This window comes from Melanerpes formicivorus, unplaced genomic scaffold (genome assembly GCF_026170545.1).
Source record: "Melanerpes formicivorus ecotype bairdi unplaced genomic scaffold, bMelFor1.0.p_v2 SCAF_105, whole genome shotgun sequence".
Lineage (NCBI taxonomy): Eukaryota > Metazoa > Chordata > Aves > Piciformes > Picidae > Melanerpes > Melanerpes formicivorus.
The window spans coordinates 1,572,400-1,596,998 of NW_027142457.1; the positions used below are offsets into that span (position 1 = coordinate 1,572,400).

The 24,599-nt window shown below is 48.9% G+C and overlaps 1 protein-coding gene across 7 annotated transcripts in view; it reads left to right on the forward strand.

Moving 5' to 3' along the window:
• LYN (LYN proto-oncogene, Src family tyrosine kinase) overlaps window positions 1–24,599 on the forward strand; it is a 50,827-nt gene that overhangs the window by 24,413 nt on the left and 1,815 nt on the right. For all 7 annotated transcript variants that reach the window (XM_068166741.1, XM_068166738.1, XM_068166734.1 and 4 more), the window contains exons 3-12: window positions 1,938–1,986; window positions 2,080–2,185; window positions 3,669–3,767; window positions 3,875–3,978; window positions 5,120–5,269; window positions 7,034–7,186; window positions 11,987–12,169; window positions 13,580–13,656; window positions 18,930–19,083; window positions 20,587–20,718. In XM_068166741.1, coding sequence (XP_068022842.1) covers window positions 1,938–1,986; window positions 2,080–2,185; window positions 3,669–3,767; window positions 3,875–3,978; window positions 5,120–5,269; window positions 7,034–7,186; window positions 11,987–12,169; window positions 13,580–13,656; window positions 18,930–19,083; window positions 20,587–20,718 — 1,207 coding nt within the window. The remainder of the gene's footprint in view (window positions 1–1,937; window positions 1,987–2,079; window positions 2,186–3,668; window positions 3,768–3,874; window positions 3,979–5,119; window positions 5,270–7,033; window positions 7,187–11,986; window positions 12,170–13,579; window positions 13,657–18,929; window positions 19,084–20,586; window positions 20,719–24,599) is intronic.

The window sequence follows — 24,599 nt, forward strand, 5'->3', positions numbered from 1 at the left end:
GAACTGCTTTTAAAAGCATTGGCATTGGGGGTTTTGCATGGGTTATTGTGTTTAAAAAGGCTGGAGGCAGCCCAGGTGATTCTTGTGCAGCTCAAGGCAACTTCCCTGGCGCTCACTGAAGGTAGGGATGGGAGGGTGGAGGAAAGCAGTGCTGTGCTGCAGGAGGAAAAAGCCTGGGCAGTGCTGGGAAGGGGAAGAGCACTGGCTAACAGCTGAGTTTGCTGTTTTGCAGACTGGTGGCTGCTTTTCCCCCACCCTCTGCACTGTGCTGGGGAAACCACATTTCCTGGCTGCCCTTACCCTAAGTCCGTGCTCTCTGCGGGTGGGGCTGGCACCCTTCTCACCCCTCACCAGCTGACATTGGTGGTGGACTCAGGGTGATCTCAGTCAATACACACACCACAAACTATCTATTTTTGTTATTTTTTCTGGCAGAGTCTTAGCAACACAACCATGCTTGTGGTTCTTCAGCATGACAGCTACATGGAATCACAGAATGGTTTGGGAAGGGACCATTAAAGCTCACCTAGTCCAACCCCCTTGCAGTGAGCAGGGGCAATTGCAACTCAGTTATATGTTAGTAACTGCCCTGTTAGAGGGCACTGCATCCTTTCCTTCCTTGTTTCTGAAAGGGAGCAGTGAGAGGGAAGAAATGGTCTGGAAATGAGGCACAAAATGATGAGAGCAAACTCAAGGGGCCCCCAGGTAAAAGCAGAGTAACTAGCATTGTATCATCTGGCTAAACAGCTCCTGCTCCTCCACCACCACCATTTTTGCAGCCATCCCAGAGCCAGGAGCATGACCCTCACCAGCCCCAGTGAGGAGCCCCAGCCAGCACCTGTGGATGATATTGGAATAGTCATCAATTCTGGTCCTAACAACCGGGGGGCCACCAGGCCCCCCGGCCTTTGTAGTCACCACCACCATCACCCAGTGTGCACCAGAGGCACTCACCAGAGATGAGAGGAGGATCCTCAGCCCAGATGGGCTCAGCTTAGGGCTACTGCCCTTCCTGGCAGGGATTAAATAGGGGAGTGGGTGGGGAGGGCAAAGGGGCCACACCTGGGGTGGGAGGAGACTCCCAACAGAGCCCAGGTGCTCTGGGTTTGAGGGAAAAAAGGGGGAAATGGGGCAGGTGAGGGACAGTTAGGCTGTCAGGTAATGATAGGACTGGGGGGAATGGAAAAAAACTAGAAAAGGGGGAGATTCAGATTGGATGTTAGGAAGAAATTCTTCCCCATGAGGGTGGTGAGAGACTGGAATGGTTTGCCCAGGGAGGTGGTGGCAGCCTCATCCCTGGGAGTTTTTAAGGTGAGGCTGGATGTGGCTGTGAACAACCTGATCTTGTGTGAGGTGTCCCTGCCCATGGCAGGGGGGTTGGAACTGGCTGAGCCTTGAGGTCCCCTCCAACCCCAACAGTTCTATGATTCTAAAACAATTTTGCAGTTTAGGCTGGATGTTAGGAAGAAATCCTTCAGAGAAGGAGAGATTGGCCATGTGCTGCCCAGGGAGGTGGTGGAGTCACCATCACTGGAGCTGTTTAAGAAGAGCCTGGATGAGGCACTTGGTGCCATGGTTTAGTTGATTAGATGGTGTTGGGTGATGGGTTGGACTTTATGATCTCAAAGGTCTTTTCCAACCTGGTTAATTCTGTAAAGCCTCTTCTGCAGAAGACACAAAGCTTGTGTCACACCTTCTTGAAGTCACAAAGCTTGTGTCACACCTTCTTGAAGTCCAAGCTGCTCACTTCAAAATCTAGTGGGGAATGTCAGATTTTCATGTTGCAATTTGCTTTTGATACAAAATAATGATGGAGGGGAGGAGATGGAAGCATTTCCTTTTAACTGAAGGTATCTTGAACTGAATCCTATGTCAATGTAATGTAAGATTGTCACAAGGATCTAAAACTGCTTAATTAAAGATATCTTTTATTGTAGGCAAACCACGAAGCCCAGCTCCTACCAGGACAGAGGTTTGTCAGTGAAGGTAGGTTTTCATCAGGAGCCTTTCTGCTGGGTGCTGTGCCTGTGACAGGCTGTGAAGTGACACAAACCTGCCTTTGGCTTTCTACCTTTGCAGAATCAGAGGAGCCTGGAGTCATTGTGGTAGCTCTGTATCCCTATGATGGCATTCATGAAGATGACTTGTCCTTCAAAAAAGGAGAAAAAATGAAAGTCATTGAGGAGTAAGTATGGCAGTACTGAGGGGTTTGTGATTTCCACCCCCCCTGGAGCTCATCTGATTCACTTGATAATGTTCTGATATCCTCCTGATAACATAATTGTGTGAATGGTAAGCAAGCTCCCTCAGATTCTCTGATTCAGGCTGGATATTAGGAAGAAGTTCTTCACAGAGAGAGGGGTTTGCCATTGGAGTGGGCTGCCTGGGGAGGTGGTGGAGTCACCATCACTGGAGATCTTCAAGAAAAGACTGGATGAATAGAATAGAATAGAATAGAATAGAATAGAATAGAATAGAATAGAATAGAATAGAATAGAATAGAATAGAATAGAATAGACCAGACCAGACCAGACCAGACCAGACCAGACCAGACCAGACCAGACCAGGTTGGAAGAGGCCTCCAAGATCATCCAGTCCAACCTATCATCCAACACCACCTAATCAACTAAACCATGGCACTGAGTGCCATGGTCTGGTTGATTGGATCGAGCTGGGTGATAGGCTGGACTGGATGATCTTGGAGGCCTCTTCCAACCTGGTTGATTCTATGATTCTGTGGTTCTGTGATAGATTGAAAAATACAAATGCCTAGGAAGGTGTTGGCAGGATGAGAGGAAATGGACTCGAGTTGGGCCAGGAGAGGTTTAGGTTGGATATGGGGACAAATTCTTTACTAGGAGAGTGGTCAGGCATTGGAAGAGGCTGCCCAGGGAGGTGGTGGAGTCACCACCCCTGGAGGTGTTCCAAAAACACATGGGCATGGCAGGTGGGGACAGGGTTTAGTGGGCATGGTGGGTTTGGGTTGGTGGTTGGAACTGCTGATCCTAATTAAAGGTCTTTGCCAACCAAAGCAGTTCTATGATTCTGTGCCCACAGTAACAGTGACCAACCATTCATAGAGTCATAGAATCAATAAGGTTGGAAAAGACCTCAGAGCTCATCACGCCCAACCTGTCACCCAACACCTCATGACTACTAAACCATGGCACCAAGTGCCACATCCAATCCCCTCTTGAACACCTCCAGGGATGGTGACTCTACCACCTCCCTGGGCAGCACATTCCAATGGCAAATGACTCTCTCAGTGAAGAACTTTCTCCTAACCTCCAGGCTAAACTTCCCCTGGCACAGCTTGAGACTGTGTCCTCTTGTTCTGGTGCTGGTTGCCTGGGAGAAGAGACCAACCCCCACCTGGCTACAACCTCCCTTCAGGTAGCTGTAGACAGCAATAAGGTCTCCCCTGAGCCTCCTCTTCTCCAGGCTAAGCAACCCCAGCTCCCTCAGCCTCTCCTCACAGGGCTGTGCTCCAGACAGCCTCATTGCCCTTCTCTGGACCAACAGAGCCCACAGCATCTCAGGGAGCTGGAGTTCAGAGGGCAGATGCTGCTTCTCTCTCCAGTGCACCTAAAGCTCTCAGCACAGCAGGACCCAAATAGCAGCTTACCCTCTTGCTTGGCAGTGAATACTTTGTTGTTTCTGTTTTTCAGGCAGGGGGAATGGTGGAGGGCGAAATCTCTCACAACCAGGAAGGAAGGCTTCATTCCCAGCAACTATGTAGCAAAAGTAAACACCCTGGAAACAGAAGAGTAAGTTCTGCCCGGCTCTGGGCGCTGAGCAACTCCTTCACCCTGGTGGTGTATCCTTGTGGGTGGGGGAGAGAAGTGATGCTGACTCTTTGAAATGCTTTTGGCAGATGGTTCTTCAAAGGCATAACCAGAAAAGATGCTGAAAGACAGCTGCTGGCCCCTGGAAATAGTCCTGGAGCTTTCCTTATCAGGGAAAGTGAGACATTAAAAGGTAGGCTGGGGGTGGGGGAGGGATGTCACCTCCAAACTGATAGCAGAGTTTAAAACATAAAGTCTGCCTCAGCAAATGTCTGTGTCAGGTGGCACTGGGCACGGAGTAGCTACTGTGTGATCTTGCTGCAGTTCTGTAGGGAGGAGATGAATGAGAAAAATCACCAGGAAAAGAGAGAATCACAGAGTACATCAGGCTGGAAGTGACCCTTGAAGGTCATCTTGTCCAAACCCCCTCCAGGGAGCAGGGACATCTTTAGCTAGGTCACTGTGCAAGGGCCACATTGAGCCTGATGTTGAACGTTTCCAGGGATGGGGGCTCCACCACAGCTCTGGGCAACTTGTTCCAGTATCTCACTACCCTCATGGTGAAGAACTTCCTCCTAATGTCCATCCCATAGCCAAAAGGATAGCTTTTGTCTTTCTAATATCCAAAAAGATTAGAATTAGAATTAGAATTAACCAGGTTGGAAAAGACCTTTGAGATCATCCATCCCACACCCAAAAGGATAGCTTTTGTCTTTCTAATATCCAAAAAGATTACAATTAGAATTAGAATTAGAATTAGAATTAGAATTAGAATTAGAATTAGAATTAGAATTAGAATTAGAATTAGAATTAGAATTAACCAGGTTGGAAAGGACCTTTGAGATCGAGTCCAACCTATCACCCAACACCATCTGATCAACTAAACCATGGCACCAAGCACCCCAGCCACCTCCAAGCTGCCCTTAGGCCAGCTGGCCCATGACATCCAGTGTGTTCCCCCTGTGCAACACTGACCTCTGAACGTCAGCTTCTGCCCAAGGAGTGGCACAGCCCTGACCTTGCTTTGCCAGCCAGTTCCACTTGTGCCAGGGGGCACTTCCTGCAGAAGTGGGAGTTGGATGTGGAGCTGTCTGGCTTAGGGAACTCCTGAATGTGTTGAGTAAGATTGAAAAAGAAAGTGTGTCTGTAAGCATTTTGGTGGCCAGCTCAGGGCTGACTTCCTCCTGTTGATTGCACAAGAGTTTTTGAGGAAATAAGCGAAGAAAAAGAGAAACAGACAGAAAGGTGAAGTCCTGAGGCTCAGCTGTGTTATGTGTGGACGCTGCAGGCTTTCATCTATTATCTGGTGATGGTCATTGTTTCTTTCTCCACAGGCAGCTATTCTCTCTCCATAAGAGACTATGATCCTCAGCATGGTGATGTCATTAAGCACTACAAAATTAGGAGCCTGGACAACGGAGGGTTTTACATCTCACCCAGAATAACTTTCCCCAACATCAATGATATGATCAAACATTACCAAAGTAAGTGGGAGCCAGTCAGTGAGTGAGTTGCTAGAACACAGCCATGATTTCCTGTGAAGGAAAAGAAATGCTTTCTTGTTTTGTTCCCAGCCTTTTTCATCTTTATTATTATTGCTGCTGGTGATATTATTATCATTTTTATTACCATCATCATTGTTGTTATTATTTCTCCACAGCCCAGGCATGCATTTTAGCAGAGGGAAAATAAAACTGCATGGAACCCAAGTCATTTCCTTACCATAATCATAGCCCTCATGCTGCTTGCTCTGTGGTGCCCCAGCAGGAAATAAAGAGCAGCTTTGTAAAACACCTCAGCAGAGCCACGGTGATCTGAAGCTCTGGGAAGAATTGCCCTGCATTGTAAAGAGATGGGTTGTGGGTTTGAGAGGAGATTTGCATTCACAGCTAGGAGAATCATTGAATCATAGAAGCAATAAGGTTGGAAAAGAACTCAGAGATCATCAAGCCCAACCTGTCACCCAACACCTCGTGACTAACTAAACCATGGCTCCAAGTGCCACATCCAATCCCCTCTTGAACACCTCCAGGGATGGGGACTCCACCACCTCCCTGGGCAGCACATTCCAAGGGCTAACAACTCTCTCTGGGAAGAACTTTCTCCTCACCTTGAGCCTCGAGCTGAGGGAGCTGGGGTTGTTTAGCCTGGAGAAGAGGAGGCTCAGGGGAGACCTTATTGCTGTCTACAGCTACCTGAAGGGAGGTTGTAGCCAGCTGGGGGTTGGTCTCTTCTCCTAGGCAACCTATGACAGAACAAGAGGACACAGCCTCAAGCTGTGCCAGGGGAGGTTTAGGCTTAAATGAGGAGAAAGTTCTTCCCAGAAAGAGTAATTTGCCATTGGAATGTGCTGCCCAGGGAGGTGGTAGAGTCACCATCCCTGGAGGTGTTCAAGAGGGGATTGGATGTAGCACTTGGTGCTATGGTTTAGTTAGTCAGGAGGTGTTGGGTGACAGGTTGGGCTTGATGATCTCTCAGGTCTTTTCCAACCTTATTGCAGAGTGTAGATTTTGCTTGTAGATACAGCTTCAGTTGCTTCTAACTGAGTCTGTCTGGCAAAGTTAAATGTTGGAGGGGAAACTTCAACCCACCACAGGGGTATTTTTTTTGTACCTTTGCAGAGAGATGAGAAAGGTAGGACAGAAAATCACCCAGGGATGTTTTTTTGTCTCATAGCCACACTGAGGTCCTGGCCATGGGATTTCTGTGAGCTGCTAGCTGTGTGGCAATTCTCTGGGCACAGCTGGAAAGCCTGAGAATTCTGAAGTTTCACATTATAGTTGGTCAGTGTCTGGAGGAAAAGAGAAATCAACAGTGACCTACTTATGCTTGCATGCACATGTGGCTGAAACCATGCTGCAAGAAAATGCAATGACAAATTCAGAGCACAGGTCCTAAGCCTGGCCCCAGTGTGTGTCTTCATCACCACGCTGTCAGTAAGCAGAGCTCAGGTTGTGTTTATTTGGGATAATTTGGACTAAACCCTCTTAATAACCTGATGATAACCAGGTGGCTGTGACACTTCCTTCTTCATTGTGTCTCTGAATACCAGATTTCAGTGCAGAGGTGCTTGAGGTTGTGTGAAGGCACCAGCAAGGAGACATTTTCCTCCAAGCACCTGAGTAGCTTGGATGTCGTTTTTCAGCTGGTTGCTGCACACCTGCAGTCGCTGTAACCCTTGTCTCACATCCTGGAGCACAGAAGTCTGATGGATTTGTGGGGGTTTGTGTTTTGCCTTTCAAAACCAGAGCAATCAGATGGCTTGTGCAGAAAGCTGGAAAAAGCTTGCATCAGCCCCAAGCCTCAGAAACCATGGGATAAAGATGCCTGGGAAATTCCACGGGAATCCATTAAACTGGTGAAGAAACTTGGAGCTGGTCAGTTTGGAGAGGTCTGGATGGGTAAGTACTGCTCTGAAACCTGTGGTTAAACCTGCTGAAGGGGCTCTTGTTTCAGAGTCATTCAGGAAAATAAGGGACACAAAACAGGTCCAATGTATCTGTAGAGCAGCAAAGTCAGGCCCACACTAAGCTTTGGTCTCCCCAGTTCAAGAGAGACAGGGACCCAGGAGAGCACCCAGCCATGAGGAGAAAGTTCTTCATTGAGAGAGTTGTTAGCCATTGGAATGTGCTGCCCAGGGAGGTGCTGGAGTCACCATCCCTGGAGGTGTTTAGGAAGAGACTGGATGAGGCACTTGGTGCCATGGTTTAGTAGTCATGAGGTCTGTGGTGACAGGTTGGACTTGATGATCTTTGAGGTCTTTTCCAACCTTGTTGATTCTATCATGAAGGGATTGTAACAGCTCTCCTAGGCAGAAAGGCTGAGCCCTGGGGCTGCTTAGTCTTGCAAGGAGAAGGCTGAGAGAGGATCTGATCAATGTCTATAAACATCAGAGGGGTGAGTGTCAAGATGAAGGTGCCAAGCTCTTTTCTGTGGTACACAGTGACAGGACAAGGAACAATGAGTACAAGCTGGAGCACAGGAGGTTCCACCTCAACATGAGGAGACACTTCTTTAGGGTGAGGGTGATGGAGCACAGCCCAGAGAGGTTGTGGAGTCTCCTCTGGAGACTTTCAGGACCTGTTTGGACACATTCCTGTGTGACCTGTCCTAGGTGATCCTGCTTTGGTAGAAGGTTGGAATTGAGGATCTCTGGAGGTCCCTTCCAACCCCTAACATTCTTTGATTTTCCTGAAGGGGAAGATACCTGACAGGGAAGTGGAACAAATCCTTTGGTGGAACAAACCACATTGTTTAGTGGTGGCCTGGTAGTGCTGGGTTAGCAGTTGGACTTGATGATCTGAAAGGGGTCTTCCAAGACGATTCTCTTTAGAACAATGAAGCAGAGAGGGATGCTGTTCAGATGGCAAATTCCACCCACAGCTGGTGTCAATCAGGAAGCTCCAACTCACTCATAGGCACCTTTTGATATACAGCATGCAAAAAACCCCACAAGCAACACACCTCTCTACTACCATCTAGCCAAATCCAGCCTTTTATCTGTCCCCATGAGAAAAGGCTGAAGAAACCCCCCAGCTATGGTGTGTGTGAGTGACAAGTCACAGAGCAGTTAAGACAAGACAAGCATCAACCATGGTGCAGTTTTTTTCTGCCTAATGAACCAGGTCAAGAGATGTTTAACTGACACTGAAATGCTCTGAAAGCTTTTTGTGGCAGGGGGTAATTCCCTGCTTGAAAATGAGAATCGTTTTGGGAAGTGACTCTCTCTGCACAGGCACGCACAAGGGCACCAAGCTACGAGGGTGTTTCTGGTTCAAGATGTTTCCTCTTGTTGGTCTCCTTGTTGTACCATCTAAACTGGGCCTAGCCCTTCCATCTGAGCTGTGGCATTGTGAGAAAAATTAATGTTCTGTGAAAGTGATGGCTGAGTTTCCTCTTCTGAGCTTCCTTTCTGAAGAAGGAGAAGCTGATTTGCACAGTGCAGGTCCTCTCAGAGAACCACAGCGTGGTGGGGCAAGTTGGAAGGGGCCAAGGGACCTCTGGTGATCATCTAGTCCAACTCCCTGCTGGAACAGGTTCAACTAGATTGAGCCTCAGAGGATCACAGTGTCCAGGTGGGTTTGGAATCTCTCCAGAGGAGATTCCACAACCAAAATCAACACCTGAAACAGGATTTTTGGATGACTCTAAGGTGCAGAATCATAGAATCAACCAGGTTGGAAAAGACCTCAGAGATCATCGAGTCCAACCTGTTACCTAATACCTAAGAGAGAAGGATGTGGCTCTCAGTGTCATCATCACACTCCTCAGGCTTCTGCACTGGTGCTTGTATCACCTTTAAGTTTTAGAAGTCTAAGCTGCCAGGAGGTTTTCTTCCTGCCATGGTATGAAAGGATTCTTGACCAAGGGGTTCAGTGCAGCTTCTGCAGTGCTGGGCTGAGGCAGGGTAGCCCTGCAGGAGCAGGGGCTATGTTTTATGCATTTTTGTTCCTGGTGTGCACTGAGAGGATGTTAATCAGAAGGCTCTGTGGTATCAATAAACCATGAAGAGAATTCTCAAGCAGGGCTAAGAGAAAAGTTAACAAGCCAAATGGAGCCATTACAGTGTCTTTTATTGATGTGACACATTTCTGCTTGCATCTCATGTGTAAAAGATGCCCTGATTTGGTAACCCCTGATTCAGAATGTAAGGGACATGTATTTTGGGTGTGTATGTTCTTGTGCAGCTCTTGGAAAAACCAGAGCAAATCATACCACAGAAATGCCCTTTCTAAAATAAAAGGCATCTAAACCCATGGAATATTTAGGGGGGGGAAGGGACCTCTCACAATGTAGAGCCCTGGAGCAGGCTGCCCAGAGAGATGGTGGAGTCGCCTCTGGAGAGATTCCAAACCCACCTGGATGTGATCCTGGCAAGCTGCTCTTGGTGAAGCTGCTTTAGAAGGGGATTGAAGTAGGTGATCTCCAGAGGCCCCTTCCACCCCCAGGACGCTGTGATTCTGCAGTACCTGGTGGAATAAATGAAGGTGAGAGAGATCAGGATCAATGTTGTGCTGTCATCAGCTAATTTGCTTTGTGTGTTGCCAGCAGAGGGCCAGGGTAGAGTCATAGAATCAAAACGGTTGGAAAAGACCTCAGAGATCATCAGGTCCAACCTATCACCCAACACCTCATGGCTAACTAAACCCTGGCTCCAAGTTCCCTGGAGGTGTTCAGGAGGGGATTGGATGTGGCACTTGGTGCCATGGTCTAGTCATAAGGTCTGTAGTGACAGGTTGGGCTTGATGATCTTTGAGGTCTCTTCCAACCTTGGTGATTCTGTGAAGTGCCACATCCAATCCCCTCATGAACACCTCCAGGGATGGTGACTCCACCACCTCCCTGGGCAGCACATCCCAATGGTGAACAACTCTCTCAGTGAAGAACTCTCTCCTCACCTCCAGCCTGTTCTGGTGCTGGTTGCCTGGGAGAAGAGACCAACCCCCACCTCTCTACAGCCTCCCTTCAGGTAGTTGTAGAGAGCAATAAGGTCTCCCCTGAGCCTCCTCTTCTCCATTTCCCTGCAGAAAAGCTCAGTGTGGGTGAGGTGGGGCAGTGACACACAGTTTCCATGAGTGGAAGCCTGGATGGAGGATCTCTTCAGGGAATGTTAAATACTGTATCATTAATGTTAAGAGTGTTGGTCACACTTGCTTCACAGAAACAAGGATATTAATTTGCTGAATGCTCTGCTAAACACATTAATTGGGAGTGGAGTGAGTGCTCTGCTTCAGGGCTGGAATGGTAGAAGGGATACAAATGAGCTTTCTGCTCCTTAAGCAGAAGGAAATACATTTAGTATCTGGGTGGGTTTTTTCCTGATAGAAACAGACTGCATAGCTGAGCTTTAACAGCAGATTTGACCTGGAGTTGTTGTTTCTTAGGAGTAGATCATTTAGGGGCATAGCTTTGGCATGCCTTGACCTGGCCATGTTTGGGGGAAAATACATTTAATAGCCATGCAGATGATATTTTGTGACAGAGAGAGTGACTTCTCTCAGGGGATGATCCTTCTTTAGAAGAAAGGTGATAGGAGGTGGAGTGCTTAAAGCAGACAGATCCGAAAATTAGCTCCTTGCTTTGCCACTGATTTCCTGCTTTAGGAGGATAAATAGTGTAGGGAAATTGTGGGCTCCCATTGAGAGGGAGATCCATTGTGGTCATGCTGTCTGGATGGCTGCTGACTAAGGAAATGAGGCTGTTTCACTGAGTCAGGACAGTTTTACCCTCTTCTGAGAAGGATTTTGCAATGTTGAAATGGGTATGACAGGGAACAAGAGTTGCACTTATATTGCTCCCCTTCCCCTCCTCCCCTTCCCCTCCTTGCCCCCCCTCCTCCCCTTCCCCTCTTCCAAATCAAATGACTCCACAAGAGAAGCTTTGGGAACAGAACTAAATCCTACTTTAATGTTTATTTTGTCTTTGGATAAAGAAATGCAGCAGCAGAGAGGAATGCAGCACTGTGCTGCTGGCTGCTGCTTACACAATTAGAACGTTGCCTTATAAAGTTTGTTAAGCAGAGACATGAAACAGCCACAGCCTCTTCCCCTCCTGGCACAGGCTGGGTGGTCAGAAGTTATCACCCTTTACATCTTGCTCTGGGCACTGTGGGGTTGGAGCCCTGGCAGCTTATCTTTGTTGGTCATGAGAATCCTCGTTTGGTTGCACTTCCCTGTAATGCTCTGTGCTGAGCTCTGAGGGTCACACAAAGGATTCCAGGCACGAGGCTGGCATGCATGCATGCAATGGTTATAATTGTGGCAGTTAAAGATGCTCCAGGATCCTTGAGAGCAATCCACAGGCTTGGTTGGCCTGAGACAATTTCTGCTGTCATCCATCCCTTAAAACATCTCTTCAGTGTTTGAATGTTTTATGGGCTGCTTTGTAAATGAAAGCTTGGTTAAGTCAGATAGTTTGCTTGCTTTTTATTTTTAGGTTGGTTTTGTTGGGATTTCTCCCCTCCCCCCCCAGATAACTGATTGCTAAAAACAAGGATTGGCTTCATTTTCACTGCAGGGTTCTATCAGTTGCAAAAGGAAAGGGAATTGCAGCATAAATATTTGTGCTATGTCTGGCATTCGCTCTCCAGCTCTGAGCTGTTGCCAGAATCCAGCCTCACCTGCTTTCCAGATCCCGACTACTCAGGGCTCTGGGTGGCACTGAGTGACTTCAAGTGCCCTGATCATATTCCCTCCTTCTAGGTTACTACCACAACAGCACAAAGGTGGCAGTGAAGACTCTGAAGCCTGGGACAATGTCTGTGCAAGCCTTCCTGGAGGAAGCCAACCTCATGAAGACGCTCCAGCACGACAAGCTGGTCAGGCTTTATGCTGTAGTCACCAAAGAAGAACCTATTTATATCATAACAGAATTCATGGCAAAAGGTGAGAGCACTGCCTTGGCAAGGCCTGGTTCAGCAAACTCTTCTGCTTCTCCTAGAGCAGCCAATTGTTCTTGCAAAAGGAAGGCATAAAAACAATCAAAGCTTGGGTGGGGGTTTAGTGTTATTCTTTGGAATGCTCTGCTCTAAAGTGAAGGAGCAGCTGTCCTGGAGGGGGTCTGAGCCTCTAAATTGCTGATCCATTGTTGCATCTGTGATATAAACTGGGGTTTAGCATTTCCTTTTACTGCTTCAGATGCAAGACATAACCACCCCACCCCCAAAGAGCTCTGGTTCCTTTTGGCCTCCCTACCTAGCTCTTGGGTCTGATTTCATAGCAAGGCAGTTAAAACAAACCTTAGGAACAGCTTTAGCTGGGCCTTGAGTTGACAGAGATGTGTGTAATGCAGTGAGCAGCGAGTGGCTGCACTGCCAGGAAAGGAGAACCTTCAGTAGAGCATCTACTAGAAAAGGAGAACCTTCAGTAGAGGATTACCTCACAAAGCAAGCGAGGTTTCCTTCTCAGGTTCTCTTAGGTTTCCTGGGTTTGCTCTGCTTTCATTCTCTTTCCAAGCAACTCTGCTTGGACTTCATAAGCAAGTGTTGAGCTGCTTATTCTTTATGACCTGGGAAGGGCAAGTACAGAGAGGGCAACAAAGCTGATAAAGGCTCTAGAGCACAAGTCACAGAGGAGCAGCTGAGGGAAGTGGAGTTGTTCAGCCTGGTTGTTTAATCTGGAGAAGAGGAGGCTAAGGGGAGACCTCCTGGCTCTCTACAACTCTCTGCCAGGAGGTTGGAGCCAGGTGGGGGTCAGGCTCTTCTCCCAGCTAACAAATTAAAAGACTGGGAGGAAATGCCTCAAGTTACACTGGGGGAGATTTAGGTTGGGTGCTAGGGAAAATTTCTTCCCTGAAAGAGTGCTCCAGCATTGGAAGAGGCTGCCCAAGGAAGTGGTGGAGTCACTGTCCCTGAGTGTTAAAAACTAAAGGTGTAGGTGGCTTTTAGGGACATGGTTTAGTGGTGGGCTTGGCAGTATTAGAGCAACACTTGGGCTCCATGACCTTGGAGGTCTTTCCCAACCCTGTGCTTATGTGATTCTGTGATCTGTGTGATTCTCTGAGGCAGCTTTCCTGATAACCCATAGGACAGGTACTTAGCAAACTCAGCACCCCTCACACAGGTGCTGAGGGGAGTTTTTTTCTACACCCAGGAAAATGGCAAAACTTAGGTGCCTGCCTTCTGGACTGGATGTTAAATCTGATGCAAAGAGACTGCCTTCCTCTAGCCAAATTGAAAATACATCAAAACACTTCACTGGGGGAGGGGGAATATTGTGGTGCAGAACAAGCAGGACCTCACTTGACCTTTGTCTTGCCAGTAACTGCACTGAGCTAACCTCTCTCTGTCATCACAGGAAGCTTGCTGGATTTCCTGAAGAGTGATGAAGGAAGTAAACTGCTGCTTCCCAAGCTAATTGACTTCTCTGCTCAGGTAAATTTGCAGGAAGATGCTCAAAGTTAAGGGGGTTTATGGTCTGGAGCTTGCTGGGCAACTTTATCCTAAGGGTTTGGGGGTTGTTTTTTAATCTCCCCAGTGCCAAGTGAGAGTTTGCACAGCACTTTTGCCATATTCCTTTCCAGGTGTCTTTCATGTCTAATGATCCCCTCTAACATTCCAGTGCATAATTATAGATTTTACTTTAATAATCCTTTGGGGTTTTTTTCTCCCCCCCTGTGGGGCTGTTTTGCCTGCATATCCACTTGAGCAGAGCAAGAGGAATTTGTTTGTGCAGCCTGTCCTGCCTTTGCCTTTAGGCTGAGAACTGATGCTGCACTCGTGTATCACTTGAAGGTTAAACTGTGGCTGCTCCTCGAGGGTTTTCAGTTCCCTCATGTACCCTCTTCAGAGACACTGGCAAGGTTGCCCAGGGAGGCTGTGGAAGCCTCATCCCTGGAGGTTTTTAAGGCCAGGCTGGATGTGGCTGTGAGCAACCTGCTGTAGTGTGAGGTGTCCCTGCCCGTGGCAGGGGGCTTGGAATTAGATGATCCTTGAGGTCCCTTCCAACCCTGACAATTCTATGAAACAGTTGTGTGAGGATGAATTCTCCTTTTGAAAGCTCTGTGGTCAAGAAATGTACTTTGTTTTATCATTTGTCTGGAGGTTATTGAAAGGAACCTGGGTTTGGCTAAGCCCAGACCAAAGACAATCTCGTCTGGACCGATAACAAATGTCTGCCTCAAACCTGCAGACTGCTTTTAGTGAGGGACCTCAAATCACAGAATGGCTCAGATTGGAAGGGACCTCAGAGATCATCTGCTCTGTCCTCCCTGTCGTGGGCAGGGACACCTCTCAGCTAGGCTCAGCTGCAAAAGCCCTCATCCAACCTGGCCTCAAACAGCCCAGCCCCAGTGAGGAGCCCCAACCAGCACCCATGGAGTATATTGGAGTAAGCATCAATTCTGGTCCTAACAACCGGGGGGCCACCAGGCCCCCCGGCCTTTGTAGTCACCACCACCATCACCCAGTGTGCACCATGGGCACTCACCAGTGATGAGAGGAGGATCCTCCAGCCCAGATGGGCTCAGCTTAGGGCTGCTGCCCTTCCTGGCAGGGATTAAATAGGGGAGTGGGTGGGGAGGGCAAAGGGGCCACACCTGGGGTGGGAGGAGACTCCAACAGAGCCCAGGTGCTCTGGGTTTGAGGGAAAAAAGGGGGAAATGGGGCAGGTGAGGGACAGTTAGGCTGTCAGGTAATGATAGGACTGGGGGGAACAGAAAAAAACTAGAAATGGGTAGGTTCAGATTGGATGTTAGGAAGAAATTCTTCCCCATGAGGGTGGTGAGAGACTGGAATGGTTTGCCCAGGGAGGTGGTGGCAGCCTCATCCCTGGGAGTTTTTAAGGTGAGGCTGGATGTGGCTGTGAGCAACCTGATCTCGTGTGAGGTGTCCCTGCCCATGGCAGGGGGGTTGGAACTGGCTGAGCCTTGAGGTCCCCTATTCTATGATTCTAAAACAATTTTGCAGTTTAGGCTGGGTGTTAGGAAGGAATTCTTCACAGAAGGAGAGATTGGCCATGTGCTGCCCAGGGAGGTGGTGCAGTCACTGTCCCTGGAAGAGTCCCCATCCCTGGAGGTGTTCAAGAAACTCATGGCCATGGCACCTGGGGATGTGGTTTAATGGCCATGGTGGTGCTGGGCTGATAGTTGGACTCCATGATCTTAGAGGTCTTTTCCAACTGAAACACTCCTATGGTTCTGAGGCCACTCTCCCCCAGCACAGGAGGGAATGCAGCCAGGATGCCCTGTTGGTGGCTGGAGCCTCAGGGCAGCATCCCTACCCTGGTACAGCAGGTCAGCCCCACTTGCCTGGCAGGCAGCAGCCACACAGAGGCAATTCCCAAGCTGCCTTTGTTCAGCTATCCCTGGGATCAACTGTAGAGAGTTGCAGATTGGATCCTGAAGAGAAAAAGTGAGTCAGAAGGGCATGAAAGGTGAAGGGAAACTGCTCCCTGCTTGGTAGTAACACTTGTGCAGTGGAAGCAGAATCCTCTCTTCAAGGCCACGACTCCAGAAGCCCAAACCAGCTTCCCTAGCCTGTTCCTGAGCTGTAGCTGAGCACTGCTGACAGGTACCAATGAGCACTGAAAGAGGAGGGGGAAAGGCTTTCATTTTCTTTTGTTCCTGTGAATTTCTGTACCTTTAACACATCATTTGGCAATGAAAACCCAACAATTAGCAGAAAGATTTATCACATGGGCTCTGGCACACATTCCCTTGATCAAAAAGAAATCCTCCTTTTTCCCCTCCCCCCCCTTTCCCCACAAGCAGAGGTTTAACATGGCCAGAGGTGTGAACTCAGTTGTCCAGTTGTGTTTCCCCTCCTTCTCCCATTCAACTTTCCTTGCCCATTAGTCTTTTCCTAGCTGGGACTATTTTGCATGCCCAGATGGTTGCACATCCAAGTGGCTGCTTGGAATTTCCCTGGCTCAGTGCAGTCAGAGCCACGCTCCTGGAATTTCCAGGAACTGTAGCTGGTGTTTGTTGACAGCAGAGTGGATTGTTTGATGGCACATTCTTCAGCCATGACTGGTCAGATGGTGAGCTCAGTGAGCCAGGCACAAACAGGAGGAAATGGAGCCACTGGAAAGGCCATTCTGCTCGGTTGGGGTGGAAACTAAATATCACCATGAATGTCTCTCTGAAGTGGTTCTTGGTTCCCTAGCCAGCAGCTCACCCAAATGTTTGATCTGTGCCAGGGAGCAGGGGGGGAAATCGACCCTTTGTGATGGCTGATGTGGTTTTGGTGACTCTGGTAAACCTGTCTGCATTTTGCTCCTACCTGCCAAGTCCAATCTCAGCACTGACCTCAGAGCCAAAACTTCCCTTTCATTCCTCCTCAAGCCTAAATAGTGGATGAGGAGTGAAGAGAGAAAGAGAGACCCATGGGGAAGAGAGAGAGGCAGAGCAGCCTCTATTCAATTACTTCTGTTTTGTCTGTAAGTCTCTTATCTACCTCTAGTAAGACTCTGTGGCAACCATTTACCAGTAGCTGCTTCCTTCTTCAGAAAACACCTTACTGATTTCTAGAGCCTGGGAGCTGCAGGTGTCCCCTCTCTTCACCAGCAGAGGCTCTTTCTGCTTCGGTTGGGAGCCCCTTGCCCGTTAACAGGCAATGCAAGGCTCTGCTCTGGGGAGTTTGTCAGTTTGTGAGAGGTTTGCAGTGGGAGGGCAAGTGGCTCTGTTTTTCCATTGCCTGAAGAGAAAAAGAGGAACAGGAAGCATGTGGTTCTGTGTTGTAAGTGGTGGCACTGGCTGCCTTCACAGCACCCCTGGGGGGCTTGTGAAAATGGATAAGCAGAAGTGATGCTTTCTTCAAGCTTGGTTGGGTGCTGCTGCCTGCTTTACTGCAGGGCCCAAACCAGCACCTCTGGTGCTGCGGAGGAGTCTGTGCCTGGTGGGAAGAGCCTGGGTATGAGTGTGCTGGGGACTGGTACTGGAGAGGGACTTTTGCTGTTGCTTTGGCAGCAAGCCTGAGAGCTTGTGTGTGTTCCCCAAACCACACAGCTGGGAGTGAGCTGCCACCCACCCCCCCCCCAGCCAGCCTGGGGAAGTACCTGTGGCACAGGGCTGGACCATGCTGGAGGGTGGGGAGGAAAACTTCAACCCACCACACTGGCTTTGCCCACCACCAATCTCACAAGGAAGTGGAAAGCTGACAGCTTACAAGCACTGGGTTTATTTTAAACCAGTTCCTCTGAATCCACCATCTCCACATCAGTTTCATTGCTCTGAGTTTTAAAACTCTCATTTCAGTGGCTTCTCTTTTTCTGAAAAGTAAAATGTTTTACTTTGTGGGGGGAAGGGGGGTGGGGGAGGAGAAAAAAGAAAGGTAGTCTGGACAAAGCCTGCAAAACTCATCCCCAGTGCCTATTCTGAGGACATGAATCATCTTCAGCTTGTCAGGAGATTCATTTGGGCTGCTGAAATGCAAATCAAATGTACTCATGATAGTATCTGAGAGCTGGCTGTTGCCAAACACTCCTCCTGCAGGAACATGTTGTTGTAGTAGAAGAAAATAAAGTTGTTTGCCCTCTCTCAGTAATTGTTTCCTGATTGTCCAGACCCATTCTGGGTAAACACAGAGTCCTTGGGGTGATTTTGTTGTTGGGCTGTTTTTTAGTGGGTCTCCATTAAGCTGTAAAGGAGCAATCTGTGTCTTGTTTAACTTATTAATTCCTTCCATTCTTCTTAGGATTTAGAAATGGAACTTGTTAATAATTAGGGGAAGAGCCCTTTCTTGCAAGGGCTTTTAAGGGGTAGAATGGGAGGGACTGGATTGAAGCTTGAAGAGGGGAGACTTAGACTGGAGGTTAGGAAGAAATTCTTTCCAGTGAGGGTGGTGAGCACTGGAACAGGTTGCCCAGGGAGGTTGTGGATGTCCCCTCCCTGGAGGTGTCCAAAGCCAGGCTGGATGAGGCTTTGAGCAACCTGGTCTGGTGGGAGGTGTCCCTGCCCATGGCAGGGTGTTGGAACTAGATGATCTTTAAGGTCCCTTCTGACCCAGACCATTCTATGTCTCTAAGTAAAAATATTAGGAATGTTTGAAGATTTTTATGCCTCTAAAGCATCTCTCTGATCCTGCCAGCTGTTGTTCACCTAAACTATTCATTTCAAGCTGCTACTGTAAGCCTAGCTTTGCAGCTGGGTTTACCCCTGGGGTTTCCATGGTAATCATAGCGTCAATAAGGTTGGAAAAGGCCTCAGAGATCATCAAGTCCAACCTGTCACCCAGCACCTCCTGACTAACTAAACCCTGGCTTCAAGTGCCACGTCCAATCCCTCCAGGGATGGTGACTCCACCTCCCTGGGCAGCACATTCCAATGGCTAACAACTCTCTCTGTGAAGAACTTCCTAACATCCAGCCTAAACCTTCCCTGGCACAGCTTGAGACTGTGTCCTCTTGTTCTGGTGCTGGTTGCCTGGAAGAAGAGACCAACCCCCACCTGTCTACAGCCTCCCTTCAGGCAGTTGTAGAGAGCAGTAAGGTCTCCCCTGAGCCTCCTCTTCTCCAGGCTAAATCATCCTTTCCTTTCTTCCATGATCATCACCTTCTCCTTCCTTCCACCTAAAAACCCTTCCCAAGCCACTGGTGATGACTGTAGGGCTGTGACTTTGCCCCTGCCTTCAAAAGGGAGAGAGGTAGGGACCTGCTGCTGGCGTCATGTGGTGCTGAAGTACCAAAGCAGTGGTTTCTTTGCTTGCAGATTGCAGAAGGCATGGCCTACATAGAAAGGAAAAATTATATCCATCGAGATCTGAGAGCAGCAAACGTTCTGGTTTCGGACTTGCTGATGTGCAAGATCGCTGACTTTGGGCTGGCGAGGGTCATCGAAGACAACGAATACACGGCCAGGGAAGGTGAGGCCCTCCCTTCTTGGCCCTTTTTTTCCCACCTTTTCCCCCTGCCTCTCCTCTGGGCTCCTTTTCCCCTGCTCCCTTCTTGGCCCTTTTTTTCCCCTGCCCTTTTCCCTGCTCCCTTCTTGGCCCTTTTTCCCTGCTCCCTTTTTGGTCCTTTTTTCCCCCAACCCTTTTCCCATGCTCCCCCTCTGAACCCCTTTTTCCCCTACTCCCTTTTTGGCCCTTTTTACCCACATCCTTTTCCCCTGCTCCCTTCTTGGCCCTTTTTACCCACCTTTTTCCCCTGCCTCCCCTCTGGGCCCTTTTTTCCCTGCCTCCCTTCTTGGCCCTTTTTTCCCCCACCTCTTTCCCTGCTCCCTTCTTGACCCTTTTTCCACACCCTTTTCCCCTGCCCCTCCTCTGAGCCCCTTTTTCTCTGCTCCCTTCTTGGCCCCTTTTTTTCCCTGCCCTTTTTCCCTGCTCCCTTTTTGGCCCTTGTTTCCCACATCTTTTTCCCCTGCCCCCTCTCTGAGCCCCTTTTCCCCTGCTCCCTTCTTGGCCTTTTTTTCCCCCCACCCTTTTCCCTTTTCCCCTGCTCCCTTCTTGGCCCTTTTTTCCTCCCACCCTTTTCCCCTGTCCCACTCGAGCCCCTTTTTCCTTGCTCCCTTCTTGGCCCTTTTTTCCTGCTCTCTTTTTCCCACCCTTTTTCCCCACCCCACTTCTTGGCCTTTTTTAACTCCTGATCCCTGGGGTCCCTCCCAGCCTGGCATCCTGTGGTCTCTAGAAGCTGCCTTAGGAGCTGTAGCTTTGAGGTGGATGTGCTGCAGGGAGACCTTAGAGCTGCATTTCAGTATCTGCAGGGGACCGAGAGGAGAAGGGCTTGGAGTGATAGGAGGAAGGGCAATGGTTTGAAACTGGAGCAGGGCAGGTTTAGGTAGGACATCAGAAGGAAGTTCTTTACTATGAGAGTGGTGAAATACTGGCACAGGCTGCCCACGGATGTGGTTTAGGCCCTGTCCCTGGAGACACTCAAGATCAGACTGGATGTGGTGGTCCTGGGGAGCCTGATCGAGTTGGAGATGTCCCTGCTGCCTGCAGGGGCTTGGAGAAGATGACCTTTGAGGCCCCTTCCAACCCCCTGCAATCTGTGACTCTGCAGGTTGCAGCTAGAATGACTTCCTTTTCAAGCAGGACAAACGAAAGCCTTGTGAAGCTCCACGTGGTGGGAAGTGTGAGACTGCTGCCTGACCCTGGGCAGAAGGGAAAATGGTGACTAAGTGTAGCAGAAGTTGACCATGCCTGAGCCCAAAGCTGCTGTGCTACTTGCAGCATCTCATTTGCACCTCTGACACGGGGCATGCAGTGTGGCATCCCACAGTGCATCTCTGCTGATTATTCTTGGAGAGGAGGTGGTGGTCACTTTGCTCCTCTCAGGAGATCATAGGCAAGTCAATGAAGAGCTTTGAGGGACCTGGTACTGCGTGTTTCAATTTGCCTTTGAGTGAGAGTGTGCTGCTTTTGCAGGTGCCAAGTTCCCTATTAAATGGACAGCACCAGAGGCAATCAACTATGGATCTTTTACTATCAAATCTGATGTGTGGTCATTTGGGATTCTCCTGTATGAAATTGTCACATATGGAAAGATTCCTTATCCAGGTAAGGACAAGTGTTTGCAGCAGCACCTCTGTGTTGGTGCTTTGGTGTTAAAAAGCAGAGAAAGGAGGCAAGGAAAGAGGGCTCTGCTGGAGAGAGACCATTGGAGAGCTATAAGGATCACTGGGGGACTTGAACATCTCTCCTATCAAGGCTGAGAGACTTGAGGCCTGTTTAGTCTGGAGAAGAGAAGACTGAGAGGGGATCTTATCAATGACTATCAATATCTAAGGGGTGGGTGTCAGGAGGAATGTGCCAGGCTCTCTTCAGTGGTGCCCAGTGAGAGGACAAGGAACAGCAGGTACAAGCTGGAACATAGTGGGTTCCACCTCAAGATGAAGAGACCTTTCTTTAGGGTAAGGATGATAGAGCACTGGAACAGGCTTCCCAGAGAGGCTGTGGAGTCATCTTCTCTAGAGACATGATTACATGGTTTTATAGCCATGATGGTCTTAGGCTGATGGTTGGACTTGATGAGATCTATTCTGCTTGAAAGCCTTCTAGTCTGTGACAAGGGCTAGAGGAGAGCTGGAGAGGGACTTCTGGCAAAGGCATGTATTGACAAGACAAGGAGGAATGGCTGCAAGCTGGAAGAAACTGGATTTAGATTGGATATGAGGAAGAAAGTCTGTCCCCAGCAGGGTAGTGAGGCACTGGAACAGGTTGTCCAGAGAAGTTGTGGAGGCTGCAACCCTGGAAGTGTAAGGAGGCAAGTAATGCATGGCTCTTCCCACAGCCAGGATGCCTTGGTTGGTTTGGCTTAGGCCAGGCCTATGTATCCAGAGAGCTGCCTGCACTGAGCTCCTTGAGTGATGCCTTGACTCTTGTCCTTTCCCTGAGCAAACCTCACAACAGACATACAAGCCCCAATCCCCTAGTTAAGCCTACAGCTAGGTCTGGGCTGTCTTTACCTCTGCAAAACAGAGGTAAAGACTGCAAGAGCAAAATCAGAGCAGTTCTGCTGTGGGAAAAGATCTCTTCCAGGGGAAGTCTGGGCAGATTGTTTTGCTTTATGTATGGGAGCATTTTTTATGAGCACCATAAATAGTCTGTACATTGTGGATTCATTTGTCAAGCAGCAATTAGAAGCAGAAGTTTCTTGCCTGTAGAGTAGAAGAATTTAATGGTTTGCAGGCATTGCTTGCACTGGAGCTGGAAAAGGGATCCCTCTCTGTTTTAAACAGCAGTAGAAATGGACAGAGCCAATTAAGGCTGAAAAGGGGATAGTGAAGAACCAGGACAGCAAATGAAATGGGTGACCAAGGCACAGCAAGAGAGGGGACAGGTTTAGGCAAATGAATCCAGCACAGCAAGAGCAAGCTGGTGGGAGATTGTAAGCAGCAGTCACTGGAGGGAAACACTAAATGTTTCAGTTCCAATGTCAATGCTTCAGAATACTGTCTTTAATTATTAACTAGCCCCAGCAACTAGCCAGAGTTCAGGAGAAAGCTGCCTAGGAAACAGTCTGAGTTGAAACTGGCAGACTGTTCATACCTGTGAAGAAAATCCAGGTGGATAATGGGGGAGGAAGCCTTTCCAGCCAAAACAACTTGGAGCTTTTGGGGGTCTTTGTTCTATAAATCCCAAGAGCTCTTCCTGAGAAACCCTGAGCAATTAGTGGGGCTGTGGTTTGAGGAACTGCCTCTGAAATGTGAAAAAAGGATCTGGTTCTCTGGGCCAAGAAGGTGAACTGGGTGGTTAGAACTACTCTGGTGGTTATAGAGCAGGGCAGATCCCTGTGGCACCATCCACACCTGCACTCCAGCTGGGCCTGCTGCTCTTCCAGCTGGGCCCTTTTCTGTGCTCACCTCCTAGCCCAGGCTCTGCCTGAAGGAAATATGTCTGCATGTGGGAATCTTAACAGCTACCAGAGCATAAAGTAAGAGACATACCAAAGAGGTAGAGCTCACATCCTTTACTGGCATTGAAGAAGGTCTGAGTGTAACAAACATGCATGTGGCATAGATTTCTTTTACCAATGAGGGTGTGATTTTGATGAGACAAATTAAAGGGGAAAAGTTAATGCATTAGTTCAACAATTAGCTAGTTAGAAGCAGTGTGGGGTAGAAGGGAGCCTTTTTGTTTTAATGAGCCCCCCAAAGAGCTGCAGGTATGTTCCTGGTGCATTTACTATGGAATAGGGATGCAGATAAGTTCATGTTTCTTGGGAGCTTGAAGGGTTAGTGAGCAGGCAGTTTGGCTGCAGGCCTCATTCAGCACCAAATCCAGGGTTAGTGAGCAGGCAGGTTGTCTGCAGGCCTCATTCATCACCAAATCCAGGAGCACCAAGTGTTCATCAAGTGAAAATTAGCTAAGACTTGCATAACACAAATCACTGTTTTACTGCATATATTACATACAATCTACCTCAGGCTGCAGCAGCTGGGGCACTGCTCTCTATAAAAGGCTTTATTGGTTGACTTTCTGTGTTTATTTAGTCTCTTTATAGAATTATGCATTGTTTCTACACAGCATTAGAATGTCTCACTCTGACACCATGCCCTTCCACAAGGCTTCCCCCCCCCAATCTGCAGTGTTAGCTCAGGAAAGCTTCACTGCTCCTTCCAAAGAGGAACTGAAAAGAGATGTGCCCAAAGTAAGCACTCTGATCCAGACTCAGAGTCTAGAGCTGACTGTTTCTAGGCCAGGTTAAAGCCAAAAGGCCTGAAGTCAGCTCTGGCCTGTAGCCATCTTGAATAATCCAAGTAATCCTGGGTGAAGCTGTCATTTGCTTGTTGTTCAAAGATGTCTTTACCTGTCAAGTGGCTTAAGTCATAGCTCTCAGTCAGACAACAGGTACAAAGGGCTGCAGCACTAGTGTTCAGTCACCCAGTACTTCTGCCTCTCCACTGCCAACCTGGCTGGGCAGGATGGGTCCTGCCTCCTCTCAGTACACATCTCTGGGAAGTGGTGAATGTCACAAGTCCTGGAGCAGAGGCTGAGTTGCCTGAGGATCCCATGAGAAACCACAGCCACGTGGAGCAGGGAGGCTGAGGGGCCTGGAACACCTTTCTTAAAAGAGGATGTGTTCACTGTGGGTGGCAGAGCTCTTGGCTGAAGCACTGGTGCTCCCTGCATGGCCAGTCATCAGCAGAAACAGCAGCCACTGGAGTGCAGAAAGCTCAGAGTCCACATCCTGGAGAAGGCAAGCCTGACACAATTACTCTGCTGGGTTGTGCAAGGCCTGCAGAGGAAGGGACAAGATAAAAGCAAAGTTTCTGGGGAGGAAGTGATGAGTCCTTTTATGGCCCTGGCAGAGCTGACCCTTCTGAGAGGAGGTGTTGAAATCCTTCTGTGAACCAACCTGTCAGACTTTAAAACAAAAAAGGGTAGGGGGGTAGGGGGCAGGCCAGGGGATGGGGGAAAAAGGAGGTGAGGAGGATGGAGACCAGGGCAGGCCTCTCTCACACAACGACAGTTAGCATGTGAGGCTCAGGGTACACTTCTGGCAGTTACAATTCTTACCTTCTGAAAGAAAGCCATAGCAGGGAATCAAAGCAAAGCTCAGCACAGCTGGCAAGGTGGTTTTGCACAATAGGATGAGGAAGGAGGGAAGGAAATTGCCAGTTACAAGTAACACTGTCAGGAGTGGCCGTGACCAGCAGCACGCCAGCAGCGGCGCTTACACGCAGGCTGATGCAGAAGGAAATCTGAAGGTGTTACTCTGCTAGGCAGTGTGGTTAGGCAGGGCAGCTGCTCTCCCTCTCTCTGTGTGGATGTGGTCTACAGCAGGAGGATTAGCAGCTCTGCAGCTAGAGACAACAGCTGATGCCAACACAGGCTTTTGCCCACCCCTGGGAGCAGAACAAATGGTGGTAGAACTGGGCAGAAGAACAGAAGGGAGCTGGCTCTGGAGATGACAGCTATGATCTCTCTCACAGTCT